The sequence below is a fragment of the Siniperca chuatsi genome, linkage group LG2 (genome assembly GCF_020085105.1).
Source record: "Siniperca chuatsi isolate FFG_IHB_CAS linkage group LG2, ASM2008510v1, whole genome shotgun sequence".
Lineage (NCBI taxonomy): Eukaryota > Metazoa > Chordata > Actinopteri > Centrarchiformes > Sinipercidae > Siniperca > Siniperca chuatsi.
The window spans coordinates 9,750,395-9,772,513 of record NC_058043.1 but is presented as its reverse complement, the minus strand read 5'-3'; the positions used below and the strand labels follow the sequence as shown (position 1 = coordinate 9,772,513).

Here is a 22,119-nt window from a genome sequence, read left to right as displayed (position 1 = left end):
TAGTGATAATAAGTCAGTGTTGTGTTCACACAGTGGCCAAAAAATCTATTAATACAGGTTTAAGTTACCAAGTTTGATCTATATGTATTCTATTTTTGGTTACACTTTACTTGGATAGTCAGCCCTAAGATAGTTTATAGAGTATTTGTAACAATGCAACAGCTTATTAGTTGAGATTCAATTCAACTATTGGTAAAAAAGGTTTGGTTAGGTTTAGGCACAAAAAACATCTCGGTTAGGGTATGCTCATAAATTGTCACATATACGTCATTGATAATCTGTTAAACATCTACAGACAGTTCAATTCAATTTTATTTATATACCACCAATTCATAACAGAAGTTATCTCATTGCACTCAGGCAACAGCGAAACAGTTGAAATGCTACAAATACTCTATAACCTGTAGGCGGACTCTCCAAGTAAAGTGTTCCCCTCTTTTCTTTTATTGTACTGACACTGGCACCAAAACAAATTTGTTATAGCTTCAGAATAAAATAAATAATGTGAGAGTGAAATGAACAACATTGAACTTGTTCAAGTTCACAAGTCACTTACTGTACACATACTCTGCCTAACTGTTGTTTTTCATACTAATGCTACTATCCTAGCTCAATGGGCTTGCATGGTTCTAATGGTGGTATGTTTAGCCTGTTTTGTCTTAAATGTTGGTAGGTTCGACGAATGTTCCTTTCTCACCAGTGGACTGGAGAAAAGATGTTACCATCAGGCCATAAAAATCAGAGACATGACAGAGTAATTTTGACTCAAAGTCTTGCCTAAGAGTAGTCTTTGAATTCCACTGCGTAAGTAGAAACCCATCTGGTTGGTCCATCTGAGAGTACCAAGATGATCTCATGTTCAGTGGAAGATAAAATTGAGGAATAAAAACTGGCAACTGGTAAAAAAAAGAAGTTAGCTTTGCTTTCTCTGAGTGGATAACTGCTATTGTGTCAACTTCTTAATGTCATGCCGTCCACTTGTTATTACTGAAACACACAGGCTCTGTTTGTTGTTCTGCCTGTAGGTGTTTGTAAAGGATTTCCTACACTCTGTGGCACACTTGCCTGTGATGGAATCCCTTTCCTGATTTAGGCTATACCGACAGCTTTCCTCCATGTGACCCAGCAGCTTAAGTGTGACTCAGTAGAATTACTGGAATTCATTGGGACATTTCACCGCACACAATCCTGTCTAGAAAGAAAAAAGGAAACACTGTGCAGTGCCAATAAACTCTGGTTGGTTCATAGATGGAGTTGGAGCGGAGATAAGCCGATTGCTGAAAACAGACTGCAATGTGATCGCTCCGTTCAGGGCTGGGAAAATGGGAAGAGGGATTCTGGTGCATGAATGGTACTGTTTGAATGACCGTGCGAGGTGCATAGCTTTGCAGCGTTATTCCTGCTGCACATTGGAATTCTGTGTTGGTCTCCGAGTCCCATGGTCTGACTCCTAGAGACTGGGAGGAGAGGTGTGTCCCTGATTTTTTCTGTTAAATATGAGAGCAGCATGTCATTCAATCAAGATCCTTCAATAAACCCTCCCATCTGCCATCCGCCTGAAGGAGTCTCACACACAGGTTTGTGCTTTCGCACAATAGATAAGGTGGAACTGAGGATTATTTGAAGTTGAGTAGATTATTGAAATACTTGCAGATTTATTTTCTGTTATCGACTGTGTTTCAAGTTATCAGTAACTGTCTTCATGTATTGTATTGAATGTGTTCATGTGTGCAGCTCCATGTATCTGCAGTTTTTTTTGCTGTGTGTCATTACTATGTTGTGAAACTTGGCTCATAGGGACATTACAATGTGTGTGTAACAGCTGTTCTAATATAATCAATGTTAATTGCAATAGCTTTTCTTTTCAAATGACATGTTGGCAGTAAATCATGTTATAAAACCAAATCCCAAAGGTCTTCATCTTGAGTTCTTTTATTGGAACTCTATTCAATTGTCAAACTAGCTGTTGCATTTGAGTCCATAAAAGTGTCCTTGTAACCTTATTTAACACTCACGTTTATCATGAAGTCATGACTATTGCCCTGATTTTAAATCCTGTGACTCCAATAGAGGATGTATTGAAAAATGGCTTCACTGACAATGCCCTGCCTCTAGTCTGAGCTCTGAGCACCACAAAGCGAGAGCGTGTTCACTGCTGATGTTGCATTCCAGCTGGAACAATCCCACTGTTTTCCAGACCCCAAAGTGGACGCCTAAATTGGACAACCCCCTCCACACACACACACACACACACACACACACCCCCTTTCCCCCTCTGCTCTCCAACTAAGCAACCAACCAACCCACCCACCACCCACTCCTCCCATACACGCATCCCCTGGTCTCCTGTCCTTATTTGGGTAGAGACGTTCTGAGCGCTGGGTGGAGGGGGGGAGGCAGAGGAGGGAGGGAGGGCGTTAGGTTGACACAAGGGAGGCAGAAGGAGAAACAGTGAGCACTCGCAGCCCTTTCTTAATAAGGACATGTCTGGAATTCAGGCCCCTCTCTCGATGAAGAGACTCTCTTTTCGCAGCACCTCACTTGAACACACTCTCGTGAGCACTCGAAGCTCCATCGAGGTCGTCAGATCTGCATGTTACACTGAACGATGTTGCTGCTCTTCACAGCTCACAGTGCGAAGGAGGTTTGCTGTGTTTTCTCTGCTATAATTGGAGATAAACAATAGAGCGGCCGCCCCTCCCTCACTGTGCCACCGGTCTTTGATTGTTGCCCTGGCTGTACTGAAGCTGTTGCCTTACAGCACCTGTGGATTCATTAATGAAATACTTTGGGCTGCCTGAAAGAGAAATTTTCACAGCAGACCTCATAAACAGCATTTGCTGTACATGAGGCTGGGACAGAAATGTGTATTTAAGGGTTACACTAGTGTTGATGTTAATGGCTCTTTGTGCCTACATATGTTTCCGTTTTTAATTTGTACCAACACACAGGCTGCTGACAGCAAGACAATGAAATAAGTCAAATCATTATGGCTAATGTCTTAACAGGCTGCCATAAATGTTGAGATAGCTATTTAAACAAAGTATAACGTGTGCCTTCTGTTTTAATTACTTTTTCATATTTAAAAAACAATTAATTAAAGTCTATTTAGGGCTGCAACTAATTATTATTTTTCATTAATGCTGAATTAGACAATAGTAAAAACTGTTCATCACATTTTTTCCGAGTCGAAGGTGACATGTTTAAACTTGGGCTGCAATGATTAGTAGATTAATTGATTAGTTGAGCAACAGAAAGTTAACAGGCAGCTATTTTGATAATTTAATTATCGTTTTAGTCATTTTTCAAGCAAAAATGACAAATATTTGCTGGTTCCAGCTTCTCAAATGTGAAGATTTTATGCTTTTCTTTGTCATGCGTGATAGTAAACTTAATGTCTTTGGGTTTTGGACTGTTGGTTGAATAAAACAAGACATTTAAAGACATCATCTTGGGCTGTTAGAAATTATAACGAGCATGGTTCTTAATTTTCTGACGTTTTATGACAAAACGATGAATCGATGAATCAAGAAAATAACCCGCAGACTAATCGACAAAGATATTCAGTTTACTATAATACAAGACAAAGAAAGCTGAAAATCGAGTTGCCAATTCATATTTTATCGAAGGACTAATCGACAAATTGACATGTAGTTGCAGCTCTGATTCTATTTATCGATGTATTTACTTACATATCCACATTTCTGTGTGTTTTTTGTTATTGTCTTTGTATCAGTATCTTGCATTTATTCACAAATTGGCAGGACAGAATATGATTAAACTAACCCAAAGTCGTATTTGTTGTTTGCGGCCATTGGGAGTGATCCAGCCGTGTGGTCTGTGAGGAGGAGATGGATCACTTGAGCTGCTGATGAGTGCTCAGTTTCAATGTTGAGTTTTTACACCATGACCCTGCTGCAAAGGGTCCGCCATAACCAATACCCTCTCAGCTAAAATTAGCCCCTTGGCTCGTGGATATTTGTCAAACTCTCATTTGGGTTCAGTGACGTCCATGAATTTCACATTGTATGTCGTGTGTGGTAGAATATCACTGCAGGAACTGTGTAACTGGTCTACTCGCCTTTGATCTTTTGTAATTCCTGTTAAATGATAATGGGAAGAGAAAGGCAGCTTCACTAATCCGCCACCTCTGCTTTTTCACCAGTTTATGCTTCTCGGGTGATTTGGTGTAACTGCAGCGATGATAAAGTGTGAATCTTTCTAAATACTGAGAGATAAACAATGGGAGGCTAAGGGAGATTTCAGGGCTGTTATGAATTGCCCTCTTTCATTTAATTTTAATTTTAGATTGTAGACTTTGTCTCTTATCATGAGTATACACAGATGAAATAAAACAACTTATTGGCTGTACAGTTTTGGTGTAATTATACTATGAAGAATCACGCAGACTTCTGTGGCCTCTAGAACAAGAGTTTTCCTGTTTTGCATAGACATTTTCACATTTTCAATATTATTTTCCAAATAAAGCTCCAAGTACAAATCACATTTCAAGACTGCGACATAAAACTTTCTTGGTTGATTTTTATGTTACAGGAATCATACTGTTTATATTTTCTGACTATAACTGTGCAAAACCCCATGAAAGAGGTCAAGTATTTCTTATAATTCTATCATAAATACCATATCATAAATAAAAACTCTGAATGTCATTATAATTTAATCATTGTAATTTTCCCACAGGAACACTCATTTTGGCACTCTGTATTTATCCATTATACTTTATTTTTGTCAGCATCTGCATAAATGCTAAAGCAGAAACACAAGCATCCTGGGAGGATCATGGTTACCTCATAGACTTTCATTTCAGAAACAATACAATGCTGAAAAGGCAGCTTGAAAAATACTTAAGATCTTTGCCTGCAGTCAGCCATAAGCCAACCACATTGGGACACAGTTCCCAGACCACAAGAATTCTTTGAGGCCAGTGCTGATTAGTGGGGTCTTTAAACTTCGTTTTATGGAATATCTTGAATTCATTTGGCCATTTCAGAGAAATAAAATATAGGAAATTATAGTAATAATTACGGTTAGCATTGTTTATTCATACAAATTTAATGACTGCAATAAAGAAATGGTCAAAGAAAGCCAATGTAGTGACCTGTAAATGAATGGCATTCCTCATTCATTACTTATTATCCTTTATATAAACTCTCACACACTTTTACACACAAATTTAGCAGGGATTAAGTTCACACAGTATGAATGCTGTTAATTATGTTGTAGACATAATTATATGGAATTTGATCAAATCGCTGCTCCATGTTCTCCTGTATTTCATTGATCCGGTAGGCATTCAGTTGAAATTTGTTTATGAATATCATTCAGCAGTGTTGCATCATAAATTTTAAATAAAGAAACAAAGTAAGAAAGCCGTTCACTGTGCTAACTCACAGTTCAGTGTTAAGATGTAGGCAAAGGAGCAGTGGTTGTATTCTGAAAACACTGCTCCAAGATTCATGAAACTTGCTCATCCAGCACAAACACCAAAAGGGGTTTTCAGGCTTCCGCATACCTGGCTGATTTCCTCCACACATGAATGTCACAAAAATAATATGTTCATAAGACAAATGGTGGCTTGTAATTATACAGTATGATAGATCTAATGAAAGAGTCAGTTTTGAATGTTGTGACACAGGACATTAGGATATTTTTAGTCAATGTTTCTCAAACAGGAGTTAAAGCTGTAGTGCAGAACTTTTGTTTCCCCTTTCTGGCAGTGAGAGTAATTACACAAACACTGTCAACGCATGCTTATGATGTATACCTACAGTAAGCTCGCCTCAGGCTCGTGTTCAGAAATAGTTACAAAAATACAGAGAAATGTCCACAGTTTCAATAAAATAATCCATTATTTAGGTAGAGTAAATGTAATAGCTACACAGCCTACTCCAAATATTTTACCAACCTGTCCAAGAGCAGTAACGTGGCATCTGTGTCTGCCCTCAGTCGCTTCTCTCAGCGCTCTCCAGCAAGGAAAAGCTAAAGCTACCCCAATGGTTGTCCGTGTTTGTCTTTGCCATCGATCCCTGTCTTGTTTTGACTGTAAGCCTTCCTCTGAATGCTGAGTTTAATTTTTATCTGGAGCATCAGACACTTTTCTTGGATGCTTCCTAGGTTTTACTCCTAGTTACTGTAGCTTACTCTGTCGCTATGGTTGCTCCAGAGCCATGTAGAGAGAGAGTTGCGTCAATGTTCAACTTCAATTCAAGTGGCTTTATTGGCGCGACTGCATACAATATAACGTTGCCAAAGCATATTAACACAAACTATACAATCATAATAAACTAAATAAACAATGCTCAATAATAAATATTGTCTCCAATGGACCTTTTTTTTTTTTTTTTACAGCAATGGCATATCGCAGAGCTCTCAACATGGCTCTGGGTTTCTCACCGCTTCTGCTCTGGCAAACCAATCATTGCTGGTTGGCGTAAAATGCATTATTACCGGTGCCCCAGCGTGGGAATATCGCTAAAGACACCAGATTTAAAAATTCTGTATACTGCGAAATACAGAGAGATTTACCTGGCGGTGATAGGCTTAATCAGCATTGTGTGAACTTGTTTGGCAAGGGCTCGAATGTAATGGATATTCTTTTATATGTAAAAGTCCCGCACTCTAGCTTTAATAGTACATTTGTTGGGGAATATTTGCAGCTGTGAATGAATACAGATTTGATGCACTAGTGAGTATTTACATCACCAGGATAGTGACTCAAAAGAAACTACAGTGCCCATGCTCATAATCACGAAACATGTCACCAGTTGTAACAGTGTGGCTCACTGATGTTTAAATGCTTTTAGACAACAATGGAACTCTATGGCACAGAGGAATAAGCTATAATCAGGTTTTGGCTGCACAGACATTACTTGTCCAATCATTGTTGATCTGGCCTTGTCATGGGATTTGTTGATAATAAGAAAAAGAAATCACTTATCATTTAACTTGCTGTCTGGGTAAAGAAAACTGACCTGCCTATGTTTCAAACTGTCAACACTGTTTGGGTTTCAAGTGTTGTGTAATTATGATGATTAACATTTGCTAAAGTTGTACAATTCAAATCAATATTCAGTAAAAACAGCTTTATTCCACAGATCTACAGATCCTTTGATATTGGGGCTCAGGGTCGGGCCCAGGGGGAGCCGCCACCATTGCGTCCAACGAGTGGAGTGCCAACGGTAGCCCAGAAGATGGGCTGGACGGGGACAATGAGGACAAGACCCTGGACGGGGACGCTGAGGGAGTGTGGAGCCCGGATATCGAGCAGAGCTTCCAGGAGGCCCTTGCCATCTACCCTCCCTGTGGCAGGAGGAAAATCATCCTGTCAGATGAGGGAAAGATGTATGGTGAGTACACTGGATAACAGCCAGCGCAACAAAAGAACAACAATTACATGGAAATCAGTTCTATAATGAGAAAAATGAGAAAACCATCCATTTCACAGAGCTTTGTGGCTGAAAGAAAACAAACATCCACCATAGTGCCCTAAAAAGAAATGAGAAAAATACTTTTCTTTCATTTGTGCTCATGTCACAGCTTTGACACAGAGGTGAATGTTTTCTTTCCACACAGAGCTCTCTTTAACAAGTCTGTACCTGTTGTGCTGTGACCCAGGGCAGGTTCTTCCGGTCGCACCAGCTTTCTCAGAGCTGGTTATTGCTGTTCTGAGAGCATCTCAGCTCCTCGCCCCTTGATTTACACCTGCCTGAGTGTTTTTCTTTACAGCCTATTTTTATGCCCACAGTTTTATTGCCTCTTCTCTTCCTCACTACACTTTCAGTCGCAAAAACCTGCTCTTTGTTTTTTATCGCTGAACTTCACATGCTTGTTTCTCCCCACACCGGTATCGCTGGGAGAGTTTTGCCTGTAGGTGACTGGTTGGAGCTGGTTTCTAGAGAAGTGTTGTGTTTGATGCTGGATGGCTCGGTTAAATTAGCAATAATTAGCACAGCGTGAATTGAAGTTTAAGAACAAAAACATCGCATTGGTATGTCGAAGATTTTAAACATCCATATGGTTTCAGAATAGTTATGATGTTTCCTGCAGCGTGTTCATTAAATTGCAGGTGTTGAGCCCTTAATGTTCTGAAAAACTCCAGATGGATCTGCTGGCAAGTTCTTTGGTGGAATCGCTGACATCCAGGTGTAGGAAATTGAACGCATTTGTCTTTCATTATTTTGATCCCAATTTCCCATTCCTGTTGTTGAGACAGTGCACGCTCTCCTAATTAGATTTAGCATTTGAAGTTGGAAATTTTTGCTGAACAGCAATAAATGTTGATTGACAGTAATTGTGCTGCCTTCTTTACTGTTTTACTTGCCGCTGTCCTCAACAAACCTCTTTTTGGTTTTGTGAAATTATGTTATTTTCACCATCGTAATTCAACTCCCTCAAGCCATGCTTTGTAAGACTTTCCTGCCCTTTAATTATTGTCCATCATGTCTCAAAAACTTGAAATTGATTCCGGCTTCAGAGCAACCATAAAAACCATCAATCATTGCCACCAAAGTCTCAGACAGAGTGTGTATTTTAGAAGCATTAGTGTTTGTTTTTAAAGAACAGTTTTTTGGGTGGCTTTTCTGCATTTGACGTCAGATGGGATTCTTTTGGCGTGATTCATTCAAGATGGAATCTCATCCTCTCACTCATCAGGCAGATTTAGATATTCAAGGACAAGCACATACCTGAGATAACTCAGCCACTGTTGCAACTTCTGTTGTTACTCTGATCCTGTCTTAAGCAGCATAGTTGTGAGGAAACAAGTAGTGAATTGATTGATTAAAAAGTTAATCAACAACAGATGTTTTTCTGATTCATTAATCATTTAAGTCATTTATCAAGCAAAAATGTACTGATTCCACCTTTTTAAATATGATGATTTGCTGCTTTTCTCTGTTGTTGAATATTTTGGTGTTTTGAACAGTTGGTTAGACAAAACAAGACATTTTAAGACATTACCTTGGGCTCTAGGATTTCATGATTTTTACTGACATTCTATAGATTAAACAATTACTGAATTAATTGTAAAATGAATTGACAGATTAGTCGATAATGAAAACAATAATTAGTTGCAGCCCCAGAACAGAAAAGCTGGATACAAACTAAACTGTTGGACTAATGTTACCATGCTCAGTCTGTTTACAGTCAGCATTTATGACTATAATATTCAATAATGAATGCAACCATTTTTAATAACATTTAATCTATTTAAATAAATCAAATTTTCATTTTAGGCAGACTTGAGGGACATATGCTTAAAAATAACAGTATTAGTAAACTTATTCTGTGATTTTCCAGAATGACACAAGTAGTTTACAACATGTGTTGTGTCCTAGGCTCCATACATTTATCATGAAAACGTCAACAAAGAGGCAGACTGTGCACAAACCTGCCCCCTTAGCAACAAACTGTCAGGACCACTTTTAGAGGCCTGTTTTTTTCTAGAGCACTAAACACCCTCTCCATTTACAATAAGTCATCTGAGGCTCTGCTGGCAGAGCCAAGGCATGCCCCAGAAGAAGCCTTCTCACAAGGTGATTACTTCAGACCTCTAAAAGCTGCCCTGACGTGAGGTTAGGGGAATGTTAACGATTGCACTGTATGCAATACTGTCTACCTTGCAGTCTCAGACTCCCAGTGGCCTCCAAAAGCAGGCAAGTCATCCTTCCCATTGGGAATTCCACTTTTTCTGCCAGGATTTTTTTTTTCATTTGGTGGGAAACCTTTGCAAATTTCCATTGCCTTAGCAAGATGACTACTTTATACATGTGTATTATTTGCTCTACAAACCTGTCTAGACTTCCCAGTAGCATTGCCAGTCATTTACGTAGCTCAGGGTTGACAAAGAGTTCAAAGGAACATAACACTCAATTTTAATAATAAGTCACACATGTTAATAATCACTCCAGTTGTTTCAGAACATGAACAACGCTTAAAGAAGCTAAACTCTAGTTTGTGATGCAATCACAGTTATAACAGTTAGAATACATCTAACTGTGACGGTATGTTAAACCTTTTTCATAGGATGTGCATTATAATATAATACTTGTATCTTTTTAAAAGTGTCAAATCTACCACAACTCTCGGGAATTCATCCTTAATATAGCATGATCACCTTTTCCACCTTGTTGATACCACTCTCATGTCTGTATGGTAAACATAAGGCTGCAGCGAGCAGCCGTTTACCTTAGCTTAGCATAAAGACTTGAAACATTTGCCTGGCTCTATCCAAAGGTAACAAAATCCCTTACCTGCACCTCTTAAACCTACTAATTAACAAGGTATATCTCATTTGTTTAATCCGTACAAAAATCGAAGTGTAAAAACAAGTGGGTTATGTGCTGGACCAGGAAGTCACTGCCCCTGGCAAAATTGTTCGGTACGTAAGCCCCGCAAAGCCACAAAATTAAGTTTTTACACTTGTAAGGATTAAACAAACGAGATATAATGGTTTAATTATTGAGCTTTAGAACTGCTGGTAGGAGGATTTTGCTACCTTTGGACAGAGATAGGCTAGCTGTTTTCCCCTGTTTATGGTCTTTATGCTAAGCCAAGCTAACCGGCTAGTCTTATATTTATCAGACAAATATGAGAATGGTATCAGTCTTCTCATCTAACTCTCTGCAAGAAAACAAATTTGCCTACTTTCAAAAATGTCAGACCTTTGATTTTTCACTCATTCATTCAGAACGTAATGAACACTCCCTGTCCTAAGTTAAAATTCACTGGTAGGTGATTATCTGCTGTGTCTTTTGAAGTTTAACAAAGTGAAAGATTCAAGAAATAGTTGCAGCTCAGAGTCATTCGTTCTTGGTAGAATTAAATAGTTGGCACATTTACACCCTTCAGTTCAGAGGATGTATCTTTAGAAGATGCGTGTGCGTCAAAAAAATGTTGCCAGTCTTGTTTTGCTTTGGGGCTGTACTGACATGTTGTTCCCCTGCGTTTTCTGGCCTAGACAGGTATGTCAAACCCTAAGCACACACCTCTCTCTCTCTCAGCCCTGCAGCTGTCACTACTGCAAAGCACTCTGGGTAAAATAAAAGAGAAAGATTTCAGTGCTAGAGGGAAGCTTATGTCTGTTTTGACCTTTGAAAGCCACATTAGGAATTAGCAGCAGGTTTGGTACATCTGCAAAGTTGTGAGAAAAGATGTGTGTAAAGGTATAAGAGAGGGGGCTGAGCGCTCTGTAATGATGACTGAGCAGGCCTTCCCTGTCAGCCCCCTCACTGAGATGCTAGGAATGTTTTCAGTCATGGCTGAGCAGTATGTTAGCAATTTAGGATTACCTCAATGTTATGAGAAGGGAGGAGGGGAGCGAATATGGGTGGAGAAAGGGTTCAGAAGAGAGACAGAGCAGGAGAGATGGGGGGGGCGGTGTAAGGGAGTGAAGAGAGATTACCTTTTTGCTCACTATCTTAGCGTGGAAGTGGAAAATTCCAGCGGTCATGTAGTAAATGAAAAAGATAGGCGTGTCCTGTCAGGGAAGACGTAAAGAATAGCAGCCTGCAGCGATCTCAGTGGGTGTTGAGCAATCAACAAGGGAATCATAAGCAGCTCAAAAAGAGGGTAGGGAAATTAGAGGCAGAGGACAAGTGAGGCTGTGATTGCACGACTGTGTGTCTGTGTCTGTTTGTATGCACCTGTCGTATTCCCCTGCTGTGTGGACCAGCCTTTTCACCATTTCTCCGACCCCCACCATGTCAAGTCTGAGCAGATCTTGGCTGCCAAAGCTGCAACTACCATTGACAACACAGAGATCAAGTCCTCTACATTTTCTCTGTTGGGGTTTGATAGAGCAACGTGTCTATAAAATGATCAACTAATATAACCACTCCTACTGGGTCAGAAGAAAACCAGGCAGAAGTGCTAATCATCCATAAAATGTGCATGTGTATAGCGTGCAGCTGCTGCTTTGAAGTCCTGAGACTTTTTTAATATTCTGTCAGGTTGTGATTATATTTTTTACCCAAAGTGAATGACATCTAACTACAGGTTTTGTTTTTGTAGGCATCAACTCACCCTCCTCATTTTAGTGATTCAGAGCCTGTTGAATAACCTCTGTTCAGCAGTTTTTCGTGCCTGAGGGCAGGGGTTGAACACAGGTCTCCTGAGTGATTATGTTACCCCTCAATATGTGTTGTATGCTATGGTTTTCAAAATTTGATGCATGGGTGTGAAGTGGAGGATGAGGGATTTGGGACTGATTATCTAAGTGTTTCTAAAATCCTTTGCTTTTGCGCTGTGAACAACTCTTTTTTGTTATGAAGTAGTGTTACATATTGTTTAGGGTTTTAATGGAGGATAAAAATCAAGACTGTGATCAAAATGCCGCAGTGGCATCACGATCCAGTTTGTCTTTTTCCATAGTGCAGAAAAAGTAATGCCTGAGAATGTGTCTTACAGTTCCTTTTCCAAATAATTTTAACATTCAACTTTATAAGCATTTATTTGAAACTGAGGTTATTTGCTTGACCTGCTTCAAAGTGGCGAGTGTCTCTGCAGCAAACTGTATATCACATAAAACAAAAGCAGTAATTTCAAATATCACAAAATCAACCAGATGTTGTGGAAAAAACTGGAGATATCATCTCAGCTACAAGATGATATATCACAACCACAGAACTGCACTGTTCAACAGAAGAACAATACACACAGATTTTTGATTTACCACGCAATACCAACAATCACTGTGCTCAACACTGTTATAAAGCAAGTTACAAAATATATATATGGTCTGCTATTTTGAAATGATTTCCATAACACTGTGAATAAGAGATTCAGCTTGGTTTTACTGAACCTCATCTTGAAGAGTTCTGAAAGTCTGCTGTGAATTTACAGTTTGACCAGCTCTGTACAATACTGAGTCCACCTCACCATCCTCAGAGAAGTTCTTATCTTTCTTAGTCAAACCTGTAGCACCTAGTTCATACTATATCTCAGTATGCAATACTTTGCTATGAGATATCTGTGAAATTCATAGCAGATCTCTGTGGTTGGTAATGTAATGTTTTCCCCCCCTCTGCTCCTCCGCAGAAGAGATTGAGAGTGACAGTTGTGTGGGGGTCGAAATGGCATTGTTCTTTCTCTGCCATCCTCTGCTGGGATGGTCGGCAGCAGGTGTTGCTGTCCATTGAGTGCAGGGTCACACAGTGGTGTTGTTTTGGGAAAAGGGGCTGCTTTGCTGCCAGGTGGCAGTTGTTGGCAGAGACAGTTATGGCTTTGTGTTTCCTCCAAGAGTTACGGCATCAGCTGCCCTTTTGCCTCTCTAACCGGCAACCCCCTACCCCATCCTAATGGCCCTCACCCCTACTCTAACCCCTGCTTCTCCCAGAGCTGGAAGTGCATATGAGCATGTGTGTGTTCACCCGAGCTCTGGCTGTGTTCACAGGCCCAGGCCAATCAAACTGGCTAGCACAGATGTGACAGGCTTAGAGGAATGCTAGGAATGCGGAGGCGCCGGAGCGGGCGTGTCCATCCTTGGCCCGGGGCAGAGGGGGGACGGGCTAGCTCAGTATCGGCAGACAGTTCAGCTCTGCTCTGCTGGCCGACCGCCGGGCTGACTGGTTGGAGAGTACGGTGAGTGCTGCAAGCCTGCTGGAGATGGCCTGTAGTACTTTTATGGTAATTGCACTAACCAGGGCCTTCTGGAGGCCAAGTGCTAAAGAGTTGAAAAAACAGGACTTGTTTCTCCTGTCATTATGTGTCTGGATACTCTAAGACTATAGACTTCTTAGACACAGTCTATTGTGTGTGTCTGTGTGTGTGCACATCTTTACCAGTTTTTGTTGGTGTAAATTTCTGTCAGCAAGTTTAGAAGAGTTTAGATCATTATTCATAATGATACAGCGGTTCAACCTCTCCTTTTGGCCCAAATTTCAGCCACAGAAACCCAGTAAGCGTGACTTGGCAAGAAAAGAAGTGAAAAAGACTGATGGACCGATTTTCCCTAGAGACAACATAATAATGCTTTTTACACCAAAGATGATTTTTGCTTGATCCCAGCTGCACTTTTCTGAAAAGGCAGTGCTTGTTAAATCTAATGCACAGCACTGAATGTAAGGAGGACCATGAAAGCCCAGAATAGAAGCCTGTTCTCTGCACAACCTGTTTGTGCAGAATGTCGAGAGTAGATGTTATGTCATGAAAAACATGGTTCTGTTTTCTTAGCAAACTGTAATTAGGCTACGGGGCCACGTGAGCAGACAATAATGAAGTGTGAAACAAGCTAATGAAAGCTTGGGGGTAAAACAAGAAAATCAACCTTTTAATACCTGGCTTATTTTAAACAAGAAATTACATTTTAAAATAGGTCTCCTATAGGAAACAGAGGCGTTATTGTGACCTGTGACCCTTGACAAAAGTGTGTTTGAGTTAGTCTGAGGACTCCTCAGACCCAGGGCTCTCCAGGAGTTCTGGGAAAGGTCACACTGCTGTTCTTTTGACACAAGACGTGTATTCAAGGTATGACAAGGGTGCCACCTTCTGTCCAATTTAGGGTATTATCAGTACAAATGTTCGTCTTCTGTCATGTATCCTTGTTTTTGTTTGTGACCTTGCATTCTGTTTTTTGTTACAGGTCGCAATGAATTGATAGCAAGGTACATCAAGCTGAGGACAGGCAAAACCCGCACAAGAAAACAGGTAAACAAGTTTTAACGACTTGGATGATTGGATTAGAGTAATCATGCATGAGTTTGGTTTTAGTTGCTGACAGTACAAGACGTAACAAATACATCATCAGGAGGGTGAAAACTATTAATTACTGTTAACAATTGTTTCATTCATAGTTCCTGATGTCATGTTAAATTACAAAAAAGTATATTACAAGTTATTTAAAGGATAAGTCTGGTTTTGTTATATATATTTCTCATTGTTAACAAATCCCACGAGAAGACCAAAACCAGCAATGTGATAGTCCGTCTTTCAATAGCTTTTAACTTACCTACTCGGTCTGTGGCACTCAGCCCCCAAACCCATTTTTTCCTACTGAACATGTAAATCTTTAAGTGGGTCACAAATATATAGTTTCAGTTTTTTAAAGGCAAAGTACTTTTTACAACATCAGTCAAACAGGAGTAAATAGTGCATTTGTTGGCAACTATTTTCAGCTGCGGATTAATACACATTTGATGCTCTAGTGAGTATTTACGGCAGCAAATAAGACTACAGTGCCCATGTTCATCACAATGACGAAACTTGTCACCCAGTGTGGCTCATTGATGTATTTTTAATAGTTTTTGGACAACAATGGAGGTCTGAGGAATAAACTATATCAGGCTTTGGCTACACAATTGGCAATACGTGTGAGTAGCATCAGTTCATTGATGGTTTTGGTCTTTTCATGGGATTTGTTGGTAATAAGAAAAATGTAGAATATCACCAGCCTTATCCTTTAAATCAACTTTTATTGTTTGCATGAACTATTTACTCTCACTGTGAATTTTATCTCTCTAAGTATGTGTATGTACATGTCTGCACTTGCATGTATGTGTGTGCACGCATCTGAGTGCATGTTGGTTTTATGCTCAAAAACTGTTTCACACCCCTTTAGGTGTCTAGTCACATACAGGTGTTAGCACGGAAGAAAGTTCGTGAATACCAGGCGGGTATAAAGGTAGGTCCCGCAAACCTGCCTCCTGGCAACACTGACTGGGCGTCTCTTTCCTCTTTGGTTACGGCTTCTCTCTTTCTTCCCTTGTCTTTTTCTCCCTGTCTCCTTTTCTTCTTCCCTCCTCTTGGCTATTCTTCTGTGCAGGTTTCTAGCCACTTGCAGGTTCTCGCCCGGAGAAAATCTCGCGAGATCCAGTCAAAGCTAAAGGTATGCGCTTCACCGCGGGCTCAATGTGGGCTGGTAAAGGCTTGGCTTTGCACTAACCTGCAAATTTGTGCACATTAATATCAGTCCTTGCTTTGATGCAAGGCCAGTTCCTGCTAGAGAAGTGGATGCAAAATACATTGTTTAACAATAAATCAGATAATATAAATATTCTTTAGGAGTTCATTCTCTGATATACCCAAGGGAACCACAGTCTCGCTTCTGTACCATGCATGCAGTGCACATACAGACAAAGCTTTTTAACTTCTGTAGGTCAGAGCTGCATGAACTGTAAGGCTAATCTCATCCCTCGGTAGTGAAAGTATAGTAGCTGATTCTAAAGCTTCTTCTTTAAAGGAATGCCACACAAGCTGTTATGATGATCCCAGTGACTGATCATTTAGCTGCATGTTGCTCTGGCTCCGTATCTGTCCTCTGTGCCAGCCAATGCTTCTGCAGCATACTGTACTTCTCTGAGACTTTACCTAAAACTCTTTCTACTTTGATACCTTTAGTTCCTTTTAAGTGTCTGTTTGTGATGGGTTTTATTAAACTGAAAATTAAAATTCAAAAAACATCTTTGACTGTTGTTATAATATGACTCTTTTTGACTCATCTTGTAGTTTTTCCAATCCCTCTGATCTCTCTTAATGCTTTTTACAGTTTTTCTATATTCGTATATATACATAATGCAGACACATGTAAATACTGAAGACATTGTGGCATTCTGTTGTGCTAACTTAAATTAACCCCTTTATGCAGACTAATCCTCTAGTGGACACCAGCATCCACAAGTGACATATTTGGTTTTAAAGGTACAGTGTGTAGGATTTAGTGGCATCTAGGGGTTGAAATAGCAGTTTACAACTATTTGAATACCGCTCGCCTTTTCAGTGGCATCATTTGTAGTTCAGTTCACCTAGCAGTGGCTGGTATAATAATCTATAAGGAAATGGATGCATCAACCTCCTTACTTCTTTACATCATATAAACTTTGACCTCAAGAAGTAATTGTATAACGTACAGTAGGAAGAATGAACTTGTTTGTCCAGTGATACAAGTTTGTGAGCTTTCCATAAATGCTCAATTTCTCTTGAATACAAAGTATAAGACTGTTCACAGTGAGCCATAACTTCCCCATAGTGAGCCATAACTTCCCTCCCCTGTTGTTTGTCCAAAGGTTAGAAGTCCTCACTAGTGAAGTCACAGGACTTACGAAGCAAGGCCGCCACATTAACCTCCCCGCTCTTTTCACATTCACATCATAGCATCAAAAATTGTGTTTCCAAATGTTTGCAGATCTTAACGTTAAAGTATTTTTCCAAACACATTTTCTTCATGTTGCATTTTGGGGTCAGCATATCTAAACCATACATTTGATTGGCACTCTTCGTCTTGCACATTTTGTTTGCTCTATAAATGGACCAACAGCAGTATAATGGCATAAAACCAGGCTTGTAATATACTGTGTGGTGTCTTGTATCCTCTCTTCTTGAAGAGATTAATCATGTTTTCTTCTATTCTTTCTGTGATTACTTTTTTACACATACAACCATCTGTATTTTGTCTCCTTCAAACAACACGACATATTTGAGTTGACACATTTTTGTAGCAAAATGAATATGTAAAAGTATAATCATCTCATGCTTATGTGTACTTCTTAAACCCGTTCACAAAAATCTTTCAACTCTTCACTCAACATGTGATTCAGTCCAATCATTTGGGTTTTTTTATGTTTCATGAGTTCACCGTTGTCGGATAGTAGCATTGGCAGCACTTGAGGGAGTTTTCTATGCTGTTCTTCCTTCTAACTTTTTCCTAAATATCAACTAATGACCTGTACATGCAGTTGTAGCCGTACCAACGTCTTGTCCAAGTGTTTATCAAGCACTTTATGAAGTTAAGCCAAAGTAGCTTATTTGTCAGTGAAAAACTTAGCAAACTAGTTTCCAAGCCACCTCTTTTAAGTTCAGATGGCTGACAAAGAGCAACTCCCTCCTCCAGGGAATAACGTGAAATTTAGCATCATTATAGCATCAGCTGAACAAACATGAAGTAAAAGTGTGACTGCTAAAATGGCTACACACTGTAGTACCAGCTGTACATTTGACGTAATGCGCTGAAGGCTTGTGCTGGAATAAACCTCCAAGGATTCAACTTTTTACTATTTGCATCATGTTTTTCCTCTGTTGGTCTTCTATGTTCAGTGTTATAAAGCAATGTGATCCCCAGTTATACAGTACAGATTTGTACTGGGAACTTACTGAAAGAACATCCTTAAAATACATGATTTTAATTAATCCTTGGCTATTATTTCAACTTTTTACTGCTGACATTTACATTACCAAATGTAATGCAAATGTTTTGGCTAAATTGCTATACCTAATAGTTTTCAAAATATTGTGATAATTTTGTATTGAAGCATTCTTTTAACGCCATAGTCCCTACTGAACCTTGTAACCTCTAAACAAGAGCAAACTGTCAGTCATGGTGTGTTTGGATAAACTTCGAATTCTGAGTTATTGCACACCATGTCTACAGTATCAAAACAGTGAAATTCACTTAGTCAAATACTATGTCAACCAAAACTCCTAATTAATCTGAACACATCATTTACAACTGCACAGTACTAATGGTTTCTCTCTTTTTTGATTCAGGCAATGAATTTGGTAAGTGAATCTGACTTGTGCAATATGCTTCCCTCCCCTCCTTTGTTTGGTAGCACCACTGCACTGTCCCCTTGCTATTGCCCTCTGCTGGCATGGTGTCCCGCCCCATTGCTACCCTGTAATGAATCAATGCTTAGGAAAAAGCCATGCTTTGAACACAATACTGCTGCGCATCCTGCCTGATGTAGCGTAATCCCCGCAGCCTCTGACGAAAGCCAAAGTCTTGCTTGCTTTGCATAGGGTGTCGCTCTTTGATTTGGGGTCTCACTTTCGAGGCATCTTTCATTTTAATTGCAAGGTCGTAGCTTAATTAGTACATTAAGTGCATTCTTTTGTAAACATGAAAAAAGAGCAAGAGGATGCATTTTAAATTTAGTTTGGTGTATTTAAATGAAAGCTTTGATGTGTTTGTAAGTCATAAAATGTTGTGCACCATGGACATGAACTGGTTGGCTTTGTATATCTTTTGCTGCTTATTTCACGTACATAGTACCGCTTTTATCCGCATAGTAAAACTAGAATTTGTTGATGTACACTTTTTAATGCAACATGAATGTAAATCTGCATTCCAAACCAATGCACTCTCTTTATTCTCTTTTTCCTGTGGTGATCCTGATAACACATTGACATTCAATTTGTCTTGTGACCCGAGCTGAAATACCAGCGGGGCATCTTCTCTGTTCGTCTCTTTGCTTCATTCTGTCAAGCTGCTCTTTCAAAAAAATGTTCTCTTTATTTAGTTTTAAGAATAACTAGAACAGTTGTGTCTCCATGTAATATGTGTTTTTATTGACTCACGTCAAACTTATCATAACTCTTAGAAGCTCTCAATATTATTAAATATATACATTTTAGAATTAGAATTGTTTTAATTATTCATCAAACAGCTACAAATAAATGCAGCGTAGTGTGGAAGTCTATATACTAAACTACACTCTAATACAGCAGTAGATAATGTTTAGGTTATGGTGCCACCTTGTGGTTGACCCCAGACATTCCTCTGTTTCAATCTCTAGGATCAGGCGTCTAAAGACAAAGCCTTGCAGAACATGGCAGCGCTGTCGTCTGCACAGATCGTCTCCCCGAGTATGATAAAGAATCATCTTCCACCACTGCCTCCTGCCCCCTACCAGCCAGCCAGAGTGAGCCCACCATTCATTTTCTGTGCAATTACAACACATTAACACATTTTGTTGTAGTTTTCAGTCACAAAAATTACATTGGATTTGATCCGAAGACGACTGATTAATACTACAAAAACAATAAACAATGTTTTCTTAATCTCCAGTTCTGGCCTGCTATCCCAGGACAGCCTGGACCCTCTCAGGAGTAAGTAAACCCCTCTACCGAACCCACAAGATATTTGTGGGATGACGTCAGGGTGTATGTAGTTTCAGAAGAGAGAGATTGGTGCTAGAGATGAGTAAATACGTGAACGAGTGACTGAGTCAGTGAGGGGGTTTAGGTCTAATGTCAGGTGGGTATTGCAGGGCATGTTTAACGAATCACGTTTTTGCACACCAGGCTGGTTCTAGATCTCAACCCGGGAAGGACTCCTGGGTTTGGCCGCACCAGCCATGCGTAAGTTCCCCCTAGCCGAGGTCCAACTGTGAGCACAAAGCAGCACTAACTCTTCTTCTACACTGTATTGTACTGTATGTTTCCTGCACTGATGTAAACCACCACCGGGCAAATTAACTGCTTCAAATTTGATTGAGAAAAATGGAATAAGGAAGATAAATCCTCATAGTGTTCGATGACTTGCTTTCACTGAAAAAGTACTAAAATCTTTTAATCAATTTTCTTAGATTTGTCAGTGGAAGCATAATTAATCGATGCTATTTTGCATCATTAAGAAGCAATGAAGCAGGTGGACTTACGCCTAGCTGGTGCAACAACACATGCTTACACTCTGACACTAACAGATTTTCACATTAAAACAAAATGATCAGAAATACAAATATAATAGGACCCATGTGCCACAAACACCTGATACTGACCCTATATAGTAGAGGTCATTGTCTCACTGAGCCATTCATTGTCTTTCAGTATCAAACCTTTTGAACAGCCCCCATACCCAAGCCTATCAGGTCCTATACCACAATCTATACCAAGTAAGTATGAAGTAAAACTCTGTGAGAAGTTTTTAAAAATGAAATCAGAAATGTTTTACAAATGTTTGTGTGTGTGCCCTCCAGGTTATGAGCCCTTGGCACCTCCTCCTGCACCAACTGCTACTGCAGTGCCAGTGTGGCAGGACCGGACCATCGCCTCCTCTAAGCTGCGGATGTTGGAGTACTCAGCGTTCATGGAGGTCCAGAGAGACCCAGACAACGTGGGTGACAATTTACAATAAGGCTTCTCCCATACAGACATGGATGGATTACTGAGCGGGCCTAGCAGGCATACGCCCAGAGCCCAGAGTCCAGAGGCATCAGGGGGCCAATCATTTCATAACAATACAGTAAAATTAGTAAAGTAATTTAAATTTCTTTAACAGCAGAATAGCTCTGCTTTAATAATATTAATAATAATAAACTTTATTAATACAGCACTTTTCAAAATCAAAATTACAAAGTGCTTTACATGGTTACATGTGCCCTATAATATTTTGCGTACTGCGATGTAGTATTTAGTATAATATCTGTGCAGAGGAGTCAGTGTGGATCTGCTGTTGCAGGAAGCTTTGGAAAGGAGTCAGACGGCCTCTCTTTATCTCCAGCATAAGCTAAATGCCGAAGTTTAGGTGCAGTTTTTGAAACAGCAGCAGAGCCTGAGAACACCTGGAGAAATCCTAATACTCTCCTCTTTCCTTATTCTCAAAAGTGAACAGAATATCATATTAAGTTTTGCAGCTGATGTTCTTGAGGTAAACCACATCCTCCCTTATCTCTTCTGTCTTTGTCCACTGCAGTACAGCAAACACCTGTTTGTCCACATTGGACAGACCAACCCCTCCTACAGCGACCCACTCCTTGAGGCTGTGGACATCCGGCAGATCTACGACAAGTTCCCTGAGAAGAAGGGTGGGCTCAAAGAGCTTTATGAGAAAGGCCCTCAAAATGCTTTCTTCCTGGTTAAATTCTGGGTGGGTTGTTATTATTATATTATTATCTACCAGTTATTAGTTGTTATTGTGCGTTTGTCTTTCACTTTGGCTAGTTTCTGCTTAACATCATCCCAGTACGGAAAAGTGTGAAATCTTTTTCTATTATATTAATTCTACAGAAGGCATTTCACAATGGCTTGCTTCATCATGTACACTGCACTTCTCTTTATGTTAGTAAACTGTCTCTGCACACATTATGTTGTCCCTAAACATCTAATCTCAAGAAGTTTGTCCTTGCACAGAAACAAAACACCCCTGAAATACCTTACATTTTTCTTGCAATCTCGCAATTCATGACAAATTATCCAAGTATGTGATGATCATCACTAATCTGATTAAATGTATGCGCTCTGCAGGCGGACCTGAACAGCAGCGGCATGCAGGATGGCCCTGGTTCTTTCTACGGTGTCAGCAGCCAGTACAGCAGCCTTGAGAACATGACGATCACTGTTTCAACCAAAGTCTGCTCATTTGGCAAGCAGGTTGTCGAGAAAGTAGAGGTA

The 22,119-nt window shown here is 39.9% G+C and overlaps 1 protein-coding gene across 13 annotated transcripts in view; it reads left to right on the top strand.

Moving 5' to 3' along the window:
• tead3b (TEA domain family member 3 b) overlaps window positions 1-22,119 on the top strand; it is a 33,795-nt gene that overhangs the window by 8,677 nt on the left and 2,999 nt on the right. For 2 of the 13 annotated variants that reach the window (XM_044168970.1, XM_044168948.1), the window contains exons 3-14: window positions 7,116-7,367; window positions 14,600-14,664; window positions 15,575-15,637; window positions 15,779-15,841; window positions 18,496-18,507; window positions 19,524-19,649; window positions 19,796-19,836; window positions 20,032-20,088; window positions 20,557-20,621; window positions 20,706-20,842; window positions 21,422-21,595; window positions 21,973-22,116. In XM_044168970.1, the coding sequence (XP_044024905.1) occupies window positions 7,361-7,367; window positions 14,600-14,664; window positions 15,575-15,637; window positions 15,779-15,841; window positions 18,496-18,507; window positions 19,524-19,649; window positions 19,796-19,836; window positions 20,032-20,088; window positions 20,557-20,621; window positions 20,706-20,842; window positions 21,422-21,595; window positions 21,973-22,116 (954 nt within the window). In that variant the 5' untranslated portion in view covers window positions 7,116-7,360. Of the gene's footprint in view, window positions 1-7,102; window positions 7,368-14,599; window positions 14,665-15,574; window positions 15,638-15,778; window positions 15,842-18,495; window positions 18,508-19,523; window positions 19,650-19,795; window positions 19,837-20,031; window positions 20,089-20,556; window positions 20,622-20,705; window positions 20,843-21,421; window positions 21,596-21,972; window positions 22,117-22,119 lie in introns of all 13 variants that reach the window. The other 11 variants (XM_044168959.1, XM_044169002.1, XM_044168994.1 and 8 more) reach the window with 11 other exon arrangements.